Genomic DNA, 20,770 nt, shown 5'->3' with positions numbered 1-20,770 from the left:
TGAAGCTAAGGCGTTGATCTCAAACATGGCTGCAAATGCTCAACAGTTTGGAACGAGAGCCAATAGCAGTGTTGTGTACCAGGTGCAAGAAACTCCGACCCAGCCTTCAGCAGTGGCATCAAGTGCTGACAATCAGCAAATTGAAAATAGACTTGATGAATTGGCAACCATGGTGAGACAGTTGGCAGTTACCCAGACAGTCCAGACTTCTGTTCCACAGTTCGGCAATCCATGTGGCATATGCAGTGACCATTTTCACTCCACTGATGCTTGCCCTTCTCTACAAGAGGGCTCCATTCCTGCAGACCAGTTAGTAGCTGCAGTCTTTCCTGGGAAACCACAGTTCCAGCAGCAGCAGAGTAATCCATTCTCCAACACTTACAATCCTGGCTGGAAGAATCATCCAAACCTCAAATGGAACCAGAATCAGCAAAATGTTCCATATCAGCAGAGTCAACAAAATTTTCCATACCAACAAAAGCAGCAGTTCATTCCACAACAGAGACAAAACTTCCAGCAACCTGCTCCTCAACAGTTACAACAACAACCACCAGTGCAGCAGCAAAACAGTGTCAGTGGTCCTTTTTTGGAGGACTTAATGAAACAGATGGCCACCAACAATCTGGAGTTTCAACAGAGGACAGAATCCACAATCCAGAATTTGCAGACACAGATCGGGCAATTGGCGACATCAATGAACCAGGCCCGATCTTCCAGCAGCTCCCTTCCATCCCAAACAGTTCCAAATCCAAAAGGAAGCGGAAATGTGAGTGCTATTGCTCTGCGGTCTGGAAAGCAAATGGAAGAGCCAAACCAAGCTGATGTTGAGTCATCTAAGGGAGGTGACACTAGCTCCAAGAAGCAGAGCACTGATACATCTGATGTCCATATCCCTCTGCCTTTCCCTCAGAGAGCCACTCAGTCCAAGAAGCAATCAGCAAAGGCTCGAGATAAAGAGATACTTGACACCTTCCGAAAAGTTGAGGTGAACATCCCTCTTCTGGATGCAATACAGCAGATTCCGAGATATGCCAAGTTTCTAAAGGAGCTGTGCACCAACAAGAGAAGACTGAAAGGAGATGAGCAAGTCAACCTGAGTCAGAATGTATCAGCACTCATCCAGCCTATGCCTAAAAAATGTCAAGATCCAGGGACATTTACTATTCCTTGTGTAATTGGCAATTCTGTTTTTCATGATTGCATGCTAGACTTAGGGGCTTCCATTAATGTCATGCCTGAATCTGTATATAAGTCTCTTGGACTTGGTCCTTTGTGTGCTACTAGTATTGTGGTTACATTAGCTAACAGGAGTAGTATTCACCCATCTGGTTTGATTGAGGATGTATTGGTCAGAGTTAATAATCTGATTTTTCCTGCTGACTTCTACATTTTAGAAATGGAGAGTGAGACTGCTACTAATAGATCACCAATTATACTTGGTAGGCCTTTCATGAGAACAACTAGGACAAAGATAGATGTTCATTCTGGTACTCTATCCATGGAATTTGGTGATAGCATTTTACATTTTAGTATATTTGATTCCATGAAGCATTCTAAGGTTCAGGTTGATCATTCAGTTTCATGCATAAAAGTGATTCATGATGTGGCTGATAAGGTTGATTTTGAATTGATTAGTGATTGTGCATTACCTGTGGATTATGACTTGCCTATTAATGTTAATTCTGAATGTGTACTAAATGTGAAGTTATGCAAGACTCCCCATTCTGGTAATGATTTTGATCCTAACTCTCATGGACCCAAGATGAAATGGGTACCAAAAAGTTCTTCCTCTATTTTTAGTATGCAGAAAAGTTTGCGTAAGGTTGGAAGAAAGGATCAAGAGAAGAAGAAATACACACAGAAAAGAAAGCCCCTAAAGTTGCGTGATAAGCAGATGGGGAAGACTTGCACAATGATTTGCCATCACCTCAAAGTTGTTAATGAAGGACCCCAGAAGCAACATGTGGAGACAGAGGCTCTGCTCATTGATGCTACTTATCCTCCTTAGGGAGTTCAGGGAGTCTTCTTCCCTCTTTTTCTTTTCTTTCTGTTATTTGCATTTTTCTTTTCCTTTCTTTATATAGGTAGATTTTCCTTTTCTTTCTGGTTATTATTGAGTGTTACATGGAGTAGACTTAAATCACAGGGTTTGATAGAAATTTCTGCTTAGGCTTAGTTCTTGATTCTTGGATTGGATTACTTGCTGCGTGATATTGTGCTGCTGATTGCATGATTTGGTATACCCTTGTGAGATTTTTGAGCCTGTAGACATGGTCTTAATCTGTAGGCCAGTTTTTCTTTCTTGTGTGATTCTGCTCTTGATTGTTGTCCTCTAGAACTTGCTCTGATTCTTTTTGAAACTGCATTTTTCACTTGCATGTAGGGATGGCAAAAATGAGCCAACCCGTCGGGTTGGCTCGTAACCCGCACAAAACGAGCCGGGTTGGGTTGGCAAAAATGAGCTGCCAGCTCGATTTAGCCCGACCCGAGCCAACCCGAGCTCAAACGAGCCAGCTCGCGGGTTGAACGAGCCAGCTCGCGGGTTACTCTTTTTTTTTTTTTACAATGGACTTTACTGATGGATTCTCCACTGATGGACTTCTTTTATTTTTTATTTTTTGGCTTTACATACGTTTTATGGTTATCGTGAGTTAGAGTAATTCAAAAAATCATGATAAATGACTCTTGTGATTCGTGGAGTGGTTTGTGTTTCATTTAATGTTTTTGGATTTTGTAAACTACTCTACTTGTAGGACTGCAAAATACAATAATTTTATACAGGAAAACAAACCACAAAAATTAAATTTTTTGAGCCAACCCGCTAGCCAATATTTTGAGCTAACCAACCCGCGAGCCAACCCACTAACATCATTTCGAGCTAACTCGCGAGCTTTTTTTGAGCCAACCCGTGAGCTTTTTTACGAGCCAACCCACGAGCTGATTATCGAGCCAACCCGCGAGCCAACCCTAACCCGGCTCGGGTCGAGCCGGGTTGGATTTTCTGTCTCGTTTTTTTTTTCCGAGCCAACCCGACCCGACCCATTTTTTTCGGGCTGAATGCGGGTTGGGCCGGGTCGAGCCGGGTTGGCCCGTTTTGCCAACCCTACTTGCATGCATGAATATGATTGAGGCATTCTTTCTTTCTTTACCCACTTTAGCCAGATAGCCATCCCTTATATTATTATCCCTTGGTGAGCCCTTTTGAGCCTTTATATCCGTTATTTCTTAAGCCGCATTACCAGCCTAAGTGAAAAACCAATTAATTCCATACCTTGGAGTTTTACTGAGCATTGGTTTCATTGTGATGTTGTGTTTAAGTGTGGGGGTTTGCCCGAGACGGACAAAAGTTTAAGTGTGGGGGGTGACCATCTGATTCATTTCTGCTATGTGGTTTTACTTCTTCAAAACAAAAAAAAAAAGAAAAAAAAAAAGAAAAAAAGAAAAAAAAAGTGTTTATCTTTTCAGTATCTTTGTTTTATGTTCTTAGTTTAGTTCTTAACTTTCGCTCTTTGTAAAATTCTGGGGTGTTTAGCTTTCTCTTCCATATTCATCCATACCTTTACCCCAGCCCCATTACAACCCTGCATAAAGCCCTCTTGATTTGTGCATGCATGTGTTATTAGCAGTGGAGAAGTAGAATTTGAGCAAGCCTATGGTAGGATGATTTTCTGGAGTTGATTTGAGTGATATACTAAATTAATTGATACACTTGAGAGAAAATTGAGGGCATCCTGTGAGGAACCATTTTTGTGTAATTAGCAGTTGCAGTTGGAATTGGCAAGTCTTGTGATTTGAGATTAAGGAATTTTTGTCCTGATTGTTTTATCTGTTCAAGACTTGTGATTTTTGTTATCTTTTGTATACTTGCTAATTATTAGGAAGGATAGTTGATCTTCACACTTTTCTTATTTCTTTGCTTTCTTTTTCTATTCTAGTTTTTGCCCAGGAGTGCAAAAAGATAAGTGTGGGAGAATTTGATAACTCATATTTTATTACACTTATTTGTTACTCTTGATTAGTATTTTTAGGATTTATTTGAATAAAATAATGATGTTTTGAGTTATTTTACATTTTTAGTTTTTGATTGGGTTTAATTTATTTTCGTCAGAATTTTTCAGCTTTACGTTACTTCTGTATTTTGGCCATATCTTGGTCCACAGTTGTCGGATTGACTCCGTTCTTGTTGGGTTTTTCAGATAACACAAAGGGCTACAATTCTTATGAATAGCTCGAAGCCCAATTCGGATTGGAAGCTAGTCGATTTCGTGCGCCAAGTCGGACACGTTTTGCTGAAGTTTTATTTTATTTTTATGTATTTTATTTCGTATTTTAGACATATGGGCCGGTTAGAACTGAACCCTAACCCGCTTTGGGTAGGGGTATATGACGGCAGAGTAGGAAACATTGTAGTCATTCTGTAATTTTCAAAATTGAGGATCAAAGTATTTTCTCTGAAGCGTTCTTCATCTTTTTCTTCTTCTTCTTCTTTTTATTTCAATCATGTTTACCTTAGCCATGCGAGGCTAAGAACCTTTTAATCAACCTAAGGGTAATGGATTCCATGGATTAGTCTTGAGGATCTGCGTTTATTTCAAATCAGTTTTGTTTCCCTTCCCAACTCAGATTGATATCGTGCGATCGTGGATATTCAATCTGAGGTTCGCGATTGCGATTATGGAAAGGGATTAATCATCAGATTTGATGATTAGGTTGATTGACCCTATGACCTTAAATCAAGCGGGCTGATACTGCGATTGTATGAGTAGAAACATCGTCTTTGATCAAATGCTAAGCGATCGCTTAGAGAGGGTTGTCAATTGGAAATAAGGATTCTGATCCGATTGACAAATCAATCACGATTCTGATATCTTCTTATCCGAGGAAAGACGTCCATGGAACCCAAACCTTAGGTTGGTTATTTTTAATTACGAATTTTGATTCCAAATTTATATTCTGCCTTTTTAATTATTGAATCAAAATCCAAAACCCCCCTTTTAATTTTCTGTTCTCATAAGCGATTTTAACCAAAACAATTTCCTTGAGAGACGACTCAGGGTTTCCACTTTACTGCAAATTTTCTGAACCCTGATTAAAAAATAATTTTTAATTTGCGCGAGTTCGACAGCTCGTGTCATAGATTCTCATAACTACTCTTGTTTATTGTTAAAAATCCTTCAGTTTATCTTTACAAGGCTTACGATGGGCAAGTCACTTGTAAAAACCAAAATTGTTATTTGGGCCTTCAGTGCCATTGCCAGAGCCTCGATGGGAGGGTTAACAATTTTACCAAAGTTGAATGTAATTAACCATTGTTTAATTTCAAAATTATCCTTAGTGTCTAAGGATTGCCGACGATGGGCCGTACAATACTTTACTAAAATTTTGAAATTATTAAGATTTAATCTAGTGAAATCTGATTATCCTTATCCGATGGGGCTTCAGCGATAACCATTTCACTAATAAACCTACAAATGGAGCCCGCAGGTTTTAAAATTAATTAATTTTTAAAACCTTCACCCATTCAACATTTTTGTTTGAGAATTTTCATAAGCCCAGTCGAATTCATTGTTTAATTTCAAAATTATCTTAAATAACTTAGTATTATCGACGATGGGCCGTACAATACTTTATTAAAATTTTGAAATTATTAAGGCCCAATAAAATTCAATCATGCTTATCCGTTGGGGCCTAACATGATTATTTTATTGATAGGCCCACAATGCGCCTGGAGGTTAAATTAATTTCTTAATTTAAATCTCCTCCCATAGATATTTAAGTCCAATCTAATAAAATCCAATCATGCTTATTCGATGGGACTTCACATGATTATTTTATTAATGGTCCTATAATGCGCTTGAAGGTTAAATTAATCTCTTAATTTAAATCTCCTTCCATTCAACATAAGCAACATTTTCTAATTTTCAAGAATTATTTAATTGAGAGTATCCTTTGTTTGATTTCAAAAACTATATAAGTAAGAGCGCCGATAAACGTGCACTAAGCTTAACATAATTTTGAAAGCATTAAGGTCCTGAAATCCGGTCACTTTACGTCAGCGTGTGCTCCAAACAATCATGATACATGAAGGTTGTATGCAGCGTGTGTTATTCCATGACCATTTCAGAAAACCCACAAATTACTCGCAAAATAAAAAAATTCTCTTAGGAAATTTTCTCTAATTATTTTTCTAGATTTAAATCATCCAAATAGCTGACTTAATTATTAATCTAGATTGCAACAATCATAATAATTATCATTTACGAGGATAATTTGAAATCAAAATAATTTCCATAACAATTATTTGTCTTGATGTTAATTATCCAAAATTAATTAATTCAATTATTAATCTAGATTTTTAATAAAAATCATAATAATTATTAATTAATTTCTTAGGATGATTTAAAATCAAAATAATCCCATAATAACTATCATACTAGTCGCTGAAGACATAATAGCTATTATGCTCATGCAATCATACAAGTTATGCAACAATATGGCACCACCTATTCTATATGGCATGTTATCGCAATAAAGCATGTTATCAATCATATAATTTATACCAATCAATAAAAGCATTAAATAATAAATCATAATTACTTTAATCCATGACATTCCTATTTTAAAGAAAAAATGTTACAACTTTGGAATTCAACTTTCGCCTAGCCCATAGTATCTGTCTCAAGCCCCTTTAGGGTTTCCATGGGCCCAAAGCCCAAAGACCCAATCCTTTGGCGAGAAACCCTAGGACGCGAAAGAGGAACCCTAGCCGTCAGGTCTGCCGCGCCGTCACCCGAAGTCAAATCGGGCTGAACCTCCAGGGGAAGGACCACCACGTAGAGACGAGTGCACCGCCGCCAAAACCACCCAAAAAGGTGGCCAGACGCTCCCTCACTCTCCCATTCTTTTCCGGAGAGTGGTGGCCACTCTCAGCCTCTTGTGGAGGCGCGTGGAGGAGCGTGGAGGCTCCGATTGCGGTGATCCACCCACCGTTGCGTTCGTCTTTCCGTCTTCTTTCCAACCATATATAGATCGCCTCATTCCGAGATCGGTAAGACCTCGAAAAGTCTCCGACAGTGCTGACTGCGCATCTTCCTCGCGATTTCTCGATCTTGAACTTTTACAAAATATTGAAAAATACACAGAAATTCCAAAAATAAACAAAAACAGCAAGGAGGAAACCTAATCATATGAGATTAGCCTCCTTGTTACAAATCGAGAAATACACGAGAGACGCTAACCATGGATTAAAGCATTTTTACCGATTAAAATTTAAACTTTTATGAAAATGAATTATAAAATACACATGCTAAATTCATACCATAATCCTAGAACCCTAGGTGCCACATTTCAAGAAGCAAAACTAATTACATGAATAGTGAAACTAGATTCACATACCAATGTACAGCCAAGGCTCTGATACCAATTGTTGGAAATCTTAGATTTATGCGGAAGCGGTTTAGGACCTAGTACATTGGTATGCTTACCGAATCATCCTTGTTTCACAATTACCTCTCGGTGCGCAGGTCTCGTGTAGAATCTTCCCTTGTAGGATTCCTCTTCACGAACAGCTCACCTCAGCGCCGCAGCACGAACAACCTCCTTGAAGCTGGACTGTGGCAGATCTTCCAAACTATCTCTCGAGGAGGAAGGGGAAGTGTGTGGGCACTGATTAGATTCTGAGCTTGCCTCTTTCTCACAAAAGAGACCTTTTTGGCTGATGACTTAAGAGGTACTATTTATATGGGTTCCAAGAAACCCTAGCTCATTGGGCTCTAGGTTTCTTGGGCTCTTCTCATACTAATAACCCATTTGGGCTTTAGTAAAAGAGCAAACCCAACAATTTTAATGGAATAATATAACTTATAATGCGTTTACTTTGTGTTAAGACTTAAGAGAATGGTGACTTTCGTATCCAGAAAAAGAAAAAAAAGAAAGAATGGTGACTTTTTGACCCATTTAACGTAAAAAGGAAAACTTCTCAATATTCAAAATAATAATGGGTGTCCGCGTTCAAACGCCACACACACACTATGCTCAACTTGAAAGCACACATCTTATTTTAGTAAAATATTTAAATTTTGAATCAATAGTAAAAAGTTTGAGGGCTAGAGAATGAAAAGATGATAGAGATAAGATAAATAACAAAGTTGCTTTAGTTAATAAACTGAACAAAATTCTGCAATATCTACTTCGAATGTGATGTATTTATTATATAAAAATGTACAGTTGGATCCAAAACTTGAGTCGATCCTGCTGTCACGGCATGTTCTTGACTTGAGAGGTTGATCAAAATATTCTATTGTTAATTGTACCACCAAACTTCAATGTTAAAAGGTCAACAGCAAGAAGGTTTGAGCGAAATGTATTTATTATATTTCATTGCGTGTTTTTGCTTCTCAATCTCAAACGAAAATCTCAGTTTACTGCAATATTTCATTATCTTTTCTTTTGTATGATTTGCTTTATATAGCCTCTATTAACCGCAATTTTTTTGACTATAAGGAGCTATCATGTCAGGGCAAGCATCATTCTCCTGCTCCTCTTCCTTTGGCTATGGCTTCACTTATGATGTGTTTCTCAACTTTAGAGGCTTAGATACTCGCCACGGTTTCACTGGCAATCTCTACAAAGCTCTCAATGACAGAGGAATCCACACTTTCATTGATGATGAGAGGATTCAAAGAGGGGAGGAAATCACATCATCACTTGCAAATGCAATTGAAGAGTCCAGGATTGCTATCCCTGTGTTCTCTAAGAACTATGCATCTTCTTCATTTTGTTTAGATGAACTTGTGATGATCATTGATTGCATTAAGGCAAAGGGTAGGTTGGTTTTGCCAATTTTTTATGATTTGGATCCTTCTCATGTGAGACATCAAAGTGGGAGTTATGGAGAAGCACTTGCTAAGCATGAGGAGAGGTTCAAACATAACAAAGAGGAGTTCAACGAAAACATGGAGAGATTGGTGAAATGGAAGATGGCTCTTAAGCAAGCAGCTAACTTATCCGGCAAGGATTTCAAACTTGGGTACCCTATCTCAATCTGCTTTTGTCCTTCTTACATTTTCATTTGTCTAATGTTTTAATGTTATTGTTAGAGAGATATAACATTGAAGGCCCATCACTTAACAATTTGAACTGTTGAGTTGAAATAGTTGCTATGTTTTTGGGTTGATTTGGTTCTTTATAGTTATCAAACAATTTGAATTGTGCTAATAATATAATTATTCATATGTGAATATGATGGATGCATTTGTTATGACTTTCTAAAAACTTCTCTGATTGGGCAGGAACGAATATGAACATGAGTTTATAGGGAAGATTGTTAAAGAGGTCTGCAACAAGATTAATCGTGCTCCTTTACATGTTGCGGATTACCCAGTTGGATTGGAGTCTCGAGTCCTAGAAGTAAACTCGCTTCTGAATGTTGGATTTGATGATGGAGTTCACATGGTAGGGATCTATGGAATCGGTGGAATGGGTAAAAGAACAATTGCTCTAGCAGTTTATAATTATATTGCTGACCTGTTTGAAGGTTTATGTTTTCTTGATAATGTGAGGGAGAATTCAATCAAATATGGATTAGTTCATCTCCAAGAGATGCTTCTTGCAGAAATTGTTGGAGAGAAGGAAATTAGGTTAGGAAGTGTAAATAAAGGAATTTCAATAATAAAGCATAGGCTTCACCGAAAGAAAGTTCTTTTGATTCTTGATGATGTTAGCGAACTTGAGCAGTTGCGGGCAATTGCTGGAGGATCTGATTGGTTTGGTTCTGGAAGCAGAGTGGTCATAACAACTAGGGACAAGCATTTGTTAATAAGCCATGGGGTTGAAAGAATTTTTGAGTTAGAGGGTTTAAATGATAAAGAAGCTCTTGAATTGCTTAGTTGGAATGCTTTTAAAACTAACATAGTTGATCCCAGTTATGTGAACATTTTAAACCGTGCCATAAGTTATGCTTCTGGCCTTCCATTGGCATTGGAAGTAATAGGTTCCAATTTGTTTGGAAAAAGAATAGAAGAATGGGAATCTGCATTAAATCGGTATGAAAGGATTCCTGATAAAGGGATCCAAAAGATACTCAAAGTGAGCTTTGATTCTTTGGAGGAAGATCAGCAGAGAGTTTTTCTTGACATTGCTTGTTGCTTCCAAGGTTATGAATTGGCAGAAGTTGAAGATATACTTCAAGCTCATCATGGTGTTTGCATGAAATATGGTATCAATTTGTTGGTTCAAAAATCCCTTATAAAGACTGATCAGATTGATCATGTGCTATTACATGACTTGATACAAGATATGGGTAGAGAAATTGTTCGACTCGAATCACCGGAAAAGCCTGGAAAACGCAGTAGGTTATGGTTCCATGAAGATATTGTTCAAGTTCTAGAAGAAAATGGGGTGAGTAAGATTGACATGGATGGTTTGGTTTGTCTTGATTTATCTCTTGATTATTATGTAAATTTTTAACATTCAATTTTCTCTAAATGTGTGTGTTTGAAGTCCTCATATATCTACATTTGTTGTTGTTGTCAAAAGGGAAGTAGTAAAACTCAAATCATAAATCTGTCAATCTCCAAATCTGAAGAAGTAGTAGAATGGGATGGAGAGGCCTTCAAGAAGATGAAAAACCTGAAAACACTCATCATTAAAAAAGGTCATTTTTCTGAAGGTCCGAAACATCTTCCAAATAGTTTAAGAGTGCTGGAATGGTGGGGATATCCATCACAGTCTTTACCATCTGATTTTCATCCAAAGAAATTAGTTATTTTCAAGTTACCCCACAGTTCCTTTATGTCACGGGACTTGTCCATGTTACTGAGGAAGGCAAGTATAATAAGAAGTTCTTTTCCTTGGTCTTGTGTGTTCATAAATTCATTTTTAAGATTATCCTCTGATTATTGTTTCTTTTGTTTTTCTTTCTTTGGCAGATGTTAGTGAATGTCAGAGTTTTGAATTTTGACAAATGTGAATACATAACACACATACCTGATGTATCTGGTGTCCCATATTTAGAAAAATTATCATTTAGTCGTTGTAAGAATTTAATCAAAATTGATGAATCGGTTGGATTCTTGGATAAACTTAGAATCTTGGATGCTCAAGGTTGCATCAAGCTAGGGAGTTTTCCACCCATCAAGTTGACCTCTCTTGAAGAACTCAATCTTTCATATTGCTCAAGTCTTGAGAACTTTCCAGAGTTAGTAGGAAAGATGGAAAACATGAAACACCTTAGTTTGATAGACACTAACATAAGAGAATTGCCATTTTCTATTCAAAATCTTACTCAGCTTCTAAGTTTACAACTGCGAGAGTGTGGAATGGTTCAGATACCAAGTAGCATTGTCATGTTGCCAGAACTAGAAGAGTTAAGTGTTTGTGAATGTGAAGGGTTGAAATTGTATGAACAAGAGAAAGGTGAAGTGCAAGTGAGCTCAAAGGTGTGTTCAAGAATAGAATGTGTTGATCTGAGGAAGTGCAATATTTCAGATGAGTTCCTTCCAATAATTCTGGCTTGGTTTGCCAATGTTAAACAGTTAGACTTGTCAGGGACTAATTTCACTATTCTTCCTGCATGCATCAAAGAATGTCACTTTTTGTGGGAAGTAAGATTGGACAATTGTGAGAATCTTCAAGAAATTAAAGGGGTTCCTCCTAACATAAAACGGTTGTCTGCTAGAAACTGCACATCATTGACTTCCTCATGTAGAAGCATGTTACTAGATGAGGTTCTTGTCTTCTTATCTATTTTATTTGATAATTCATAATTTGATATTCACCTTGAATTAAACTCTCTCTACACTCTAGCGATGTGAATATTTTGTGTCTATCTTTCTCTTTATAAATATTAAATAGATGGGGTCCATTCAAAATTTATGAAGAGAAAAAATAGACACGAAATTTTCATATATCAAGATCATGTGAAATTTTAACACGAGAGGGTCCATGCTTAGTATATATATGTGTTGCTAAACTTATGAATTATGTATGACTAATAGGAATTGCACGCGGAGGGTGGAGACAAGACATTTATTTTGCCAGGGAAAAAGATTCCAGAATGGTTTGAGCATAGGAGCAGGGAACCAACAATTTCTTTCTGGTTTCGTAACAAGTTCCCTGCTTTGTCTCTGTGTATTATTACTCGAAAGAATAATAAGCAACTTAAAGATGTTTATTCTGCCCCATTCGGTTTTCACCATGAATTAATCATCAATGGAAATAGAGAGTTCCCACTTAACCAAGGGTATTACTCTTGGATCTCAGAAGTAGATGATCACATAGTAATTTTTGATATAAACTTGGAAGATAATGTAGATCTAGTAGTCTTAGAAAATTCATGGAATCATGTGGTGTTTTCCATTGATATCCCTGAAAGGAAGCCTATGGATATATGGACCTTACAAACTGGACTTCATGTATTCAAAAAAAGAAATAACATGAAGGATATCCTATTCACTTATCAGCACATGGAGCAGGACACAGAGTGGCCTTCTTTGCTTACAACTCCAGCATTGAATGCTAATGTGAACTCGGATTCAAATTCAATGGTGTCAAAGTGGATAATAAGTAGCACCACTAGTTTCCAAGGTAAATACATTTGTACATTTCTTTTTCTTTGTACTTTCGGTATTAACTGTTTTACTTGCCCTATTTATTTTACTTCTCTACACAAGTGAAGTAAACAACAAACGAGAACTAGGACTAGAGTGCTCATGGGGTGCATTATTAATATTTTCTTGAAGGAATATATAAATGGCATCACATAAATGGATAAAATAGAATTTTATTCTTTGCATAAAGTTAGAGACTGATATCCACAAGTAGTAGGGCAATTTTTGTATGCAATCTTACTCTTATATAATTACAAAGAGATTGTTTCCCGAATTCGAACATATGACATTTCAATCACAAAGGAACAACTTTATCACTACTCCAGGCTCACCCTCTTTGTTCTCAATATTGATATCAAGAGTTCGAGACAGAAAAATAAAGAAGGTACCAGGTGAAAATAGTGTTAATGCTTCTTGATTTTCAGGTATGCAAGAGAAACAAAATTTAACCTCCATTGTCCAACAAAGCTTTGAAGGCTGTGAAAGCGTAAATGAAGCCAAAGGAAAAGGAATGATAACATGCAACAGCAAGGATGAGGAGCACAATGAAAGGAATCCATTATTGGAGCTGTTATCAAAGACAAAGGTGAGGGTATTGATGGCTTTTTCTCTCTATTATACAATCACTAGTATTTTCTAAGAGTCTAAATGCAAAAGTTTATAGTAAAAGTATATTAACATATCATCTAAATCCTTTTTTATTTAAAAAGAAAAAGAAAAAAAAAAAGTGGCCACAGATTAGTCCTAATATTCATGTGGGATAAAGATGAAAGAATAAAAAAATTGAGTATACATGCAGTATCATTTTTGGTATATTCATGTAGTCCTAATGTAAAAATTGAATAGGAGTATCAGATGGCAAGTGACAAAAACCAACATGGCTCAAATGAAGAAGAGAACATGTGTTGGGATCCGATGGAATTGGAATGGCAAGTAACACATTCAAAGCATCTTGAGTGATATTGGGATGGATCACTCTCTCACATCCAAAGTAATAACAGTTGTTCATACTTTTTGTTAAATAGTCAACTCCTTCATTCTAGCAGCATGTCATGTTATCTCAGATGTTGCTGCCAAAGTAACATTTGGTACACAATTCCTGCCTTGTAACCCAAAAGAAATTGATGGAACTGAGGGGAGAGAAAAGCAATGGAGAAAACACGGAATCAAGAAAGCAATGCTTTGTTTTCATCATTATGCATTTCTAATAGACACAGCTAGCTATATTGAAGATTACAGAATATGTGCAGAATTGTTAGGCAAATTAAGTACAAAAATTAGTAAGTGATAAGCATTTGTATATGACAATGAAATTAGAAATATGGCCTATTTGATTGTGTTTTTGTTTAAAAAAAAATTATTGTATAGAATAATTTATAAGAACTATTTTTCAGAATAAAATAAGAAAAAAAATCTAATTGATAATATTGTTTTGAAAAGTGTTTTAAAATTTAAAGAAAAAAAAAAGAGTGATTTTTTCACTCTGGTGTAAGAATAAAAAGTCTTACTCCGGATCCTAGTCATTAATCTCTGTGCGGTTGTAATTTTTATGTATTTATAACTAATTAATGAATATAATTCAATAAATTACAATCATAGGATGCACGGAAATCAACTGTTATTGTCAATATTGAAAATAAGACTTTTTATTCTTATACCGAAGTGAAAGATCCCTCTCAAAAGAAATTGCTTGCCAAATTTGTTTTTAAAGCAAGAACAGAAGGAAGTTTCCTTTGCTTAATTAGCTAGAGGACAAAAATGTAACATTGCACTTTACAGAGGTAAACCATAGTGATGTGGCTTGTCTTTCTCTTTCATCATGCTTCTATATTTAGGCTTCTAAAAAATTTTAAACACCTTCGTCACTGGTGAACAAAAAATTTAATATGGACATATACAGTTAGTTAGTTAGTTTGTAAAATTTAAAGTGCGTGCTTTCTTCATTAAGAATCAGTAAGTAATATATATAATATAGTAATTAGCTGATGTCAAGTAAGTTAAAAACTAACTATCTCAGATAATAACAAACTAACTAATTATAACAAATTAACTAATTATAACAATCACATATTACATAAATCTAACAATATAATGAATTTTTGTTTTGTAATTTATTTATTTATATTGTTTAAAAGAACTGAATTTAATGTTATTTATAAGACGTGAGTTTAATAACAGACGTAAAATGCAGAATAACATGTGTTTGCATCGTCGGGTATATGCACGTATGTTATGTCATTTTATATTTTCTTATTTTTAATTTTTTTTTTAATGTAACCAAACAAGAAGCTATTCATTTTTCTCTTGTTTTTCTCTTGTTTTCTCTTCATCCAAACATGTGAAAGGAAAACTTATGACTTCTAGAAAAACATTAAAACCCAATAGTTCGTTTAAATATTTGGTTTCATTTGAACTTTTTTAAAATAACTAATTACTGACAAATGTTTAATTTTAGTGTGTAATAGAAAAAGGTGGATAAAGCTTGTGGAAGAAATTAACACCAAAAGAAAGCAACCACCATTTGTAATAGAAATAGGACATGCATGAAAAACGACATCAGTGTTTTAAATTGTGACAACTCAAATATAATGACAATAACTTGAATGTTAGTTATGTAACCTTTGTTTTTTATTGAATAAATAAATAAACTTTATATAGCAGAACAAAACTAAAGACCTAGCTCGTAGAAGAAGAAGAAGAAGAAGGAAACTATGTCGAAAACATCATTACCAAGTTTTTCATGTTATAATACAACGTTGGCATTTGCCAGCAAATTCTGGAGCACTGATGATGTCATGGAAAGGCGTGTTCCCCTTTTGACTCTCCAAATTGCCTACAATATTCTCGTTTCACGTCTTTTGTACTACCTCCTCAAGCCCCTCCATGTCCCTATTTTTGTTGCTCAGATTCTTGTAAGCATATATTCACATCCATCTACATTCGTATTTTTCTTTCTCATTTTATTTTGGTAATTAAGAGGGGAGTCTCAAACAGTGATAAAGTTGTTCATTTGTGATTGAAAGGTCACGGGTTAGAAAAAAAAAACAAAGGTAAGTGGTAAAGTCTACGAAACAGAGTCTTTGCAATTGTGTAGGAGCAAAATTGAGGATTATCCTCACCCTGCCTCTTTGCAAATATATAAAGATAAGGCTCAGTATAAGAATTGTTCTTATCACATTGGGAATAATGATTAGTTTATATTCGTCAATTAACCTAATCGTGAAGTCAGGAGGGATTAGGGTGGGCGATCTTCCCATTTAACTCATACAAATCTTTGACTTAAATCTCATTTAGATTTAAGAAAAACATAGTGTAGCATTAGCTCAGGCTTATTATTCCTCGTGTGCAAAGAAAACTTAGGGGGCGTTTGGTACAGGAGAAATATTTATTTACCCGGGAATCTTGATTTTCAAAAATATGATTTTTACATTCAGTTTACAATAATACCCGAAAATTCAAATTTTAGAAAAATTCAGTTTCCCGGGAATCTTCCAAAATTCCGCGTACCAAACGCCCCCGAGGGTTATTTAAATGGGGAATGTTATATTTACAAACTCTTTGTTTACAAACTACATTGTGTCTTACCAGTAAGACACTCTTGACTGAAGTCTTACCGGTAAGACATAATGTAATTTGTATGTGGGGCTTTTATTTATGGACTAATCTTACCTCATGGGAGGTTTGCTGAGTTGGTGATGGAAATGACAGATGATTTTGTTACTGGGGTTCTATGCCCTATCTACTTTGCTGGTTTTGGCTTAAAAATCAACTATTTAATGATTGTGACCCAGCCAAAATGGCATTTGATGTTGCTCATTATGCTGCTGTTATCCATCCCTAAAGTTCTAAGCTCCTTAATTACAACTTTCTTCTTTGGTATGTCTGCTCGAGATGGTATAGGCATTGGATTGCTTCTCAACACTAAGGGCATCATGGCATTGATCCTGCTAAGCGTTGCCTGGGACAGAAAAGTAAGTAATAATCAATGGTTACATTAATGGTTTTATACTTCTCTAACATATACAAATAAGGATAAGACTGCATATAAGTATTTTCTTCACCTCATCCTCATTAAGTTGAGGTTCAACGGGGAGTGATTTTTTTATTTCATACTCCTTTTTCAAGTTCATTAGCTCTTAGTTACAGCTAATTCAAATGTGTGTTTATTTTTTTTTAACAGATTTTGAACTTATATGATTTCACAATCATGATGCTTGGTATTATAATAATGACTGTGCTGGTATCTCCCTTGATCAATGCTACATACAAGCCAAAATTTCGATTTAAGCAATCACAGCTAAGAACTGTACAGAAGTTAAGGAGTGATGTAGTGCTTAGAGTTGTTGCTTGTGTCCACAATGCTTGCCAAGCCACCGCAATGACACATGTCCTTGAAACAGTAAATGCCACAAGAATTTCACCTTTACATGTATTTGCACTTCACCTTGTTGAACTCACTAGATATGGCACTGCTCTTCTTGTAGCCCAAATGGAACATTCAAATTCAAATGCACATGGTGGAGAACAAAAACTCTCTGAATCACAAGCAGAGTTTGAGAGCATAACCAATACATTTGACGAATTTGTAGAAGGGTACAATGCTGTTAGATTTGAGACATCAAGTGTTGTGTCAACTTATGAAACTATCCATGAAGATATATACAACGTAGCAGAAGAGAAATTTGCAAGCTTAATTATCCTTCCTTTTCACAAGGAGCTAAACTCAGAAGGTGTACTAGAAACAACTAACACTGCACAAAGTGACATAAACAAAAGTGTTCTACAACAATCACCATGTTCTGTTGTGATCTTTGTCGACCGTGGACTTGGATCATTATTACAAACAAGTTTGAGGATTGTTGTGATCTTCATTGGAGGACCGGATGATCGCGAAGCCTTATCTATAGCATGGAGAATGGCAGGGCATTCAGGAATTCAATTGGATGTGGTAAGAGTACTTTTGTTAGGTGAAGCTAAGGAAGAAGAAGAAGAAGAGAACACAATGAACAATGATGCAAATGAGTTATTATGTACAGTTAGGGATAATGGGGTACAGAAACAAATGGATGATGAGTATATATTCTCCTTCAGGCACAAGGCAATGAACAATAATGAGTCAATTGTTTATTCAGAGGAAGAAGTGCATACAGCAACAGGTGAAGAGATTCCTTTACTACTCAATGAGTTAGACAAAAATGACTATGATTTGTACATTGTTGGACAAAGTTGTGGTAGAAACTCTAGAGTTTTTTCCAAGTTGTTGGAATGGTGTGACAATCCTGAACTTGGGGTTATAGGGGATATTGTAGCTTCAACAAGCTTTGGTACACGTGCTTCATTGCTTGTTGTGCAGCAATATGATTCTGGTTCAAAGCGTAAAACTCAACATCAAAAGAAATGTCACCAAAAGAATGATGGCCCTGAGATGATGTTGTGAAACACAGATACAAAGATTAGATATTGCAGATTAAGGAATGTTTTCTATAATCTTAAGACAAATTTATATGTATATAATTCTCGTGATGTAGTTAAGTATTTGGATTCCCATCTTGTTTTTTGTACAAAATTTACTCTCAAAGTTACATAAACATAAAATGTTAGTCATACTATTTAAGATAATGCAAATTAAATACTCTTGTTTTTTGTACTCTATTTACTCTCAAAAGGCACATAAACATAAAATGTTAGTCATACTATTTAAGATAATCCAAATTAAATACATCATGTTGCGGTTTTTTTTATTATTATTTTTTTAGGATATCAAGTTGACATGAAGAATTCTACAACATATGAAACGTTTAAATCATTAAGGATTTTTTAGGGGAGCTACTTCCAAAATTCTAAGACATAATTGTTAATTTTATCAAACAACACACAAACCCTCATTTAACATGTCATGGCCGAATGGTATGTATAAACAAAGACTTATACAATTCATTATATTTTCTTTATTTCAATCACCAATTGATCACATCACAACCTTAACTTCACTTAGACATCATGAAAAACACATGTACTTCACATTTGTTCAAGCTTGGCTGAATCATGCATCAAAGGTTAAGTCATCCATTTTTCATTTTCTTAACATATATTCACTTGATTGAACTCAACATCATCAATCAAGCATTAAACATCATTAACACCATACGAAATCCTTAGTTTACTAGTGATGGTCGAAGCACACACTTAGGGTTAGGTCATTTATCTTTCTTTTTTTCAAATCTCTTTGATGTTCTCTTTACATTAAAAGATTAATCAATCAATTTCCAACATCCAAACCACTTCAAACAACATCACAAAAAATGATAAACAAAGAGGAGAGAGAGAAAAGGAGAACACAAACAATTTTAACGTGGGAAAACCTTCTCCAATGAAGAAGTAAAAACCCACGGGACCTAGGCCAGATCAAACGTCCACTATGAAAATAATGGATACAAAGAATCAAAATACACCAATATGGTGGTTAACACAACCTTTCCAACAATGGTGGTAATCAAACTACCCTAGAGATGTTTCACTCAAACTTTCTCTAGGGATCTCTCAAATACAAAGCTTAAAGCTTTGCTCTCAAATCTCTCAAATTTCTCTCTCTCTCTCTAACCTAGCTTCCACCCACAACTAATGAATATATAGAGGAGGTCAGATCTAGGGTTTAGGATTTTTAGGAAACCCCTCAATGGGCTTGGGCTTAGCATTGAAGGAGGAAGCCCAACAAGAGGTTCTAGTAGGCAGAAGACTGTGTTTGGTGTTGATTCGGAAAGAACTAAGAGGTGTATGGATTTAAACGCTCGTATAGTACCATTGTTGCAAATTTGAAATGTGTTTGTGAAAGATAAAATATGTCAAATGAGGTGTCATTGCGTAGATCTCGAAAAGTTATGCGGAAACAAAAAAAACTACCTCATTCTGATATCCGAGTCAAAAGTTATGGTCTTACGAAGTTTTACGGTTAAACTGTTAACTTTTGTAATATAAAAAAAAAGTTAGGCGTGAAGAGTCACGCCTAAATTAGGCGTAAAGGTCTTGTGAGTCATACCTAACTTAGGCGTGAATAGTCATGCCCAATTTGGGCGTGAGTGAGTGCAGTATATTCGTAATTAGGTTCAAAACAGCAACTTATTGGTAATTATTTATTAAAAAAGAAATATTTTAATTTTTTTTTTTGCCTAGTTATGGAATATTAGCTCCAATCCGGCAAAAAATATATTAAAATATTACTTTTTTAATAAATAATTACCAAAAAGTTGCTATTTTGAACCTAATTACGAATATACTGCATTCATTCATGCCCAAATTAGACGTGACCATTCACGTATAAGTTGGCATAACTCCCAAGTCCCAAGGCATTCACGCCTAATTTAGGCGTGACTCGTCTGGCGTTGACACATGGCACAAAAAGTTAACAGTTTAATCGTTAAACTTCATAAGGCCATAACTTTTGACTCGGGTATCCGAATCAGATAATTCTTTTTTTGATTCCACATAACTTTTCGAGATCTACGCAAAGACATCTTATATGATATATTTTATCTCTCACAAACACAACTCGAATTTGCAAGAATGGTACTATAAAGATGGCACCAAAGTGGATTAGTCCATCTATAAATAAGGATACTTAATGTCCTATTAAAATATATACTTCTACCAAGTGTTTGAAAAAAAAAATGTTCAAGGTTATTGAATCACAATACGTATCGTGTATCGTTTGGCCGATTTTTCATATCTGAATCATATTGAATCGTAAGATACAGAAATATAATAAAAAATAATTTAAAAATATATAACTTTTTTATGACTTTTATGGAACCGTATTGAAAGTTACATCCTTCTAATTTATGACTTTTCCTTTAAAACCATTTAAATTATGTCTGCCTAAGAGAAAGAAAAAACTAAATACATTTAAAAGAAAATAAAAAAGGAACTAATGGGTATAAGAAAAGAAAACTAAATCTGAAATCCAATCGTGAACTCTAAAGTTTGAAAACGTCTCTAATACAAAACAATGGTGGAGTCTTTATAGTTTGATTTGTTGGAAGCTTATAACCTATGAATGGTTTTCAAAAACAAAATCCTTCTTCCTTAGAGATTTAGAATATTTATTTAATTATTTCTTTTATTAATACAGATTTTTCAAATTAGTTTTTGAGTTTAAATAAAAAATC

The 20,770-nt window shown here is 35.4% G+C and overlaps 2 protein-coding genes across 2 annotated transcripts; both read left to right on the top strand.

Annotated features, from left to right (window-relative positions):
- Window positions 1–8,510: 8,510 nt before the first annotated feature.
- LOC133298393 (TMV resistance protein N-like) lies at window positions 8,511–13,568 on the top strand. The gene is made up of 7 exons (XM_061497656.1): window positions 8,511–9,028; window positions 9,291–10,398; window positions 10,537–10,824; window positions 10,929–11,726; window positions 11,997–12,585; window positions 13,034–13,194; window positions 13,455–13,568. The coding sequence occupies exons 1-7, from the start codon at window positions 8,511–8,513 to the stop codon at window positions 13,566–13,568; spliced, it is 3,576 nt and encodes a 1,191-aa protein (XP_061353640.1).
- Window positions 13,569–15,319: 1,751 nt separating this feature from the next.
- Window positions 15,320–18,045, top strand: LOC133298394 (cation/H(+) antiporter 23, chloroplastic-like). The gene is made up of 3 exons (XM_061497658.1): window positions 15,320–15,520; window positions 16,247–16,579; window positions 16,789–18,045. The coding sequence occupies exons 1-3, from the start codon at window positions 15,320–15,322 to the stop codon at window positions 18,043–18,045; spliced, it is 1,791 nt and encodes a 596-aa protein (XP_061353642.1).
- The last annotated feature ends 2,725 nt before the right edge of the window (window positions 18,046–20,770 follow it).

This window comes from Gastrolobium bilobum, unplaced genomic scaffold (genome assembly GCF_033153095.1).
Source record: "Gastrolobium bilobum isolate Gb01-03AN ecotype WA unplaced genomic scaffold, APGP_CSIRO_Gbil_v1 utg127746, whole genome shotgun sequence".
Lineage (NCBI taxonomy): Eukaryota > Viridiplantae > Streptophyta > Magnoliopsida > Fabales > Fabaceae > Gastrolobium > Gastrolobium bilobum.
This window is presented reverse-complemented; position numbering and strand designations above follow the sequence as displayed.

Coding starts and splice junctions, on each gene's coding strand:
- LOC133298393 (XM_061497656.1), top strand. CDS start 8,511: ATGTCAGGGCAAGCATCATTCTCCTGCTCCTCTTCCTTTGGCTATGGC. Junction 10,399..10,536: donor AAGTTCTAGAAGAAAATGGG/GTGAGTAAGATT, acceptor TGTTGTCAAAAG/GGAAGTAGTAAAACTCAAAT. Junction 10,825..10,928: donor TGTCCATGTTACTGAGGAAG/GCAAGTATAATA, acceptor TTTCTTTGGCAG/ATGTTAGTGAATGTCAGAGT.
- LOC133298394 (XM_061497658.1), top strand. CDS start 15,320: ATGTCGAAAACATCATTACCAAGTTTTTCATGTTATAATACAACGTTG. Junction 15,521..16,246: donor TTTTTGTTGCTCAGATTCTT/GTAAGCATATAT, acceptor ATGTAATTTGTA/TGTGGGGCTTTTATTTATGG. Junction 16,580..16,788: donor GCGTTGCCTGGGACAGAAAA/GTAAGTAATAAT, acceptor TTTTTTTAACAG/ATTTTGAACTTATATGATTT.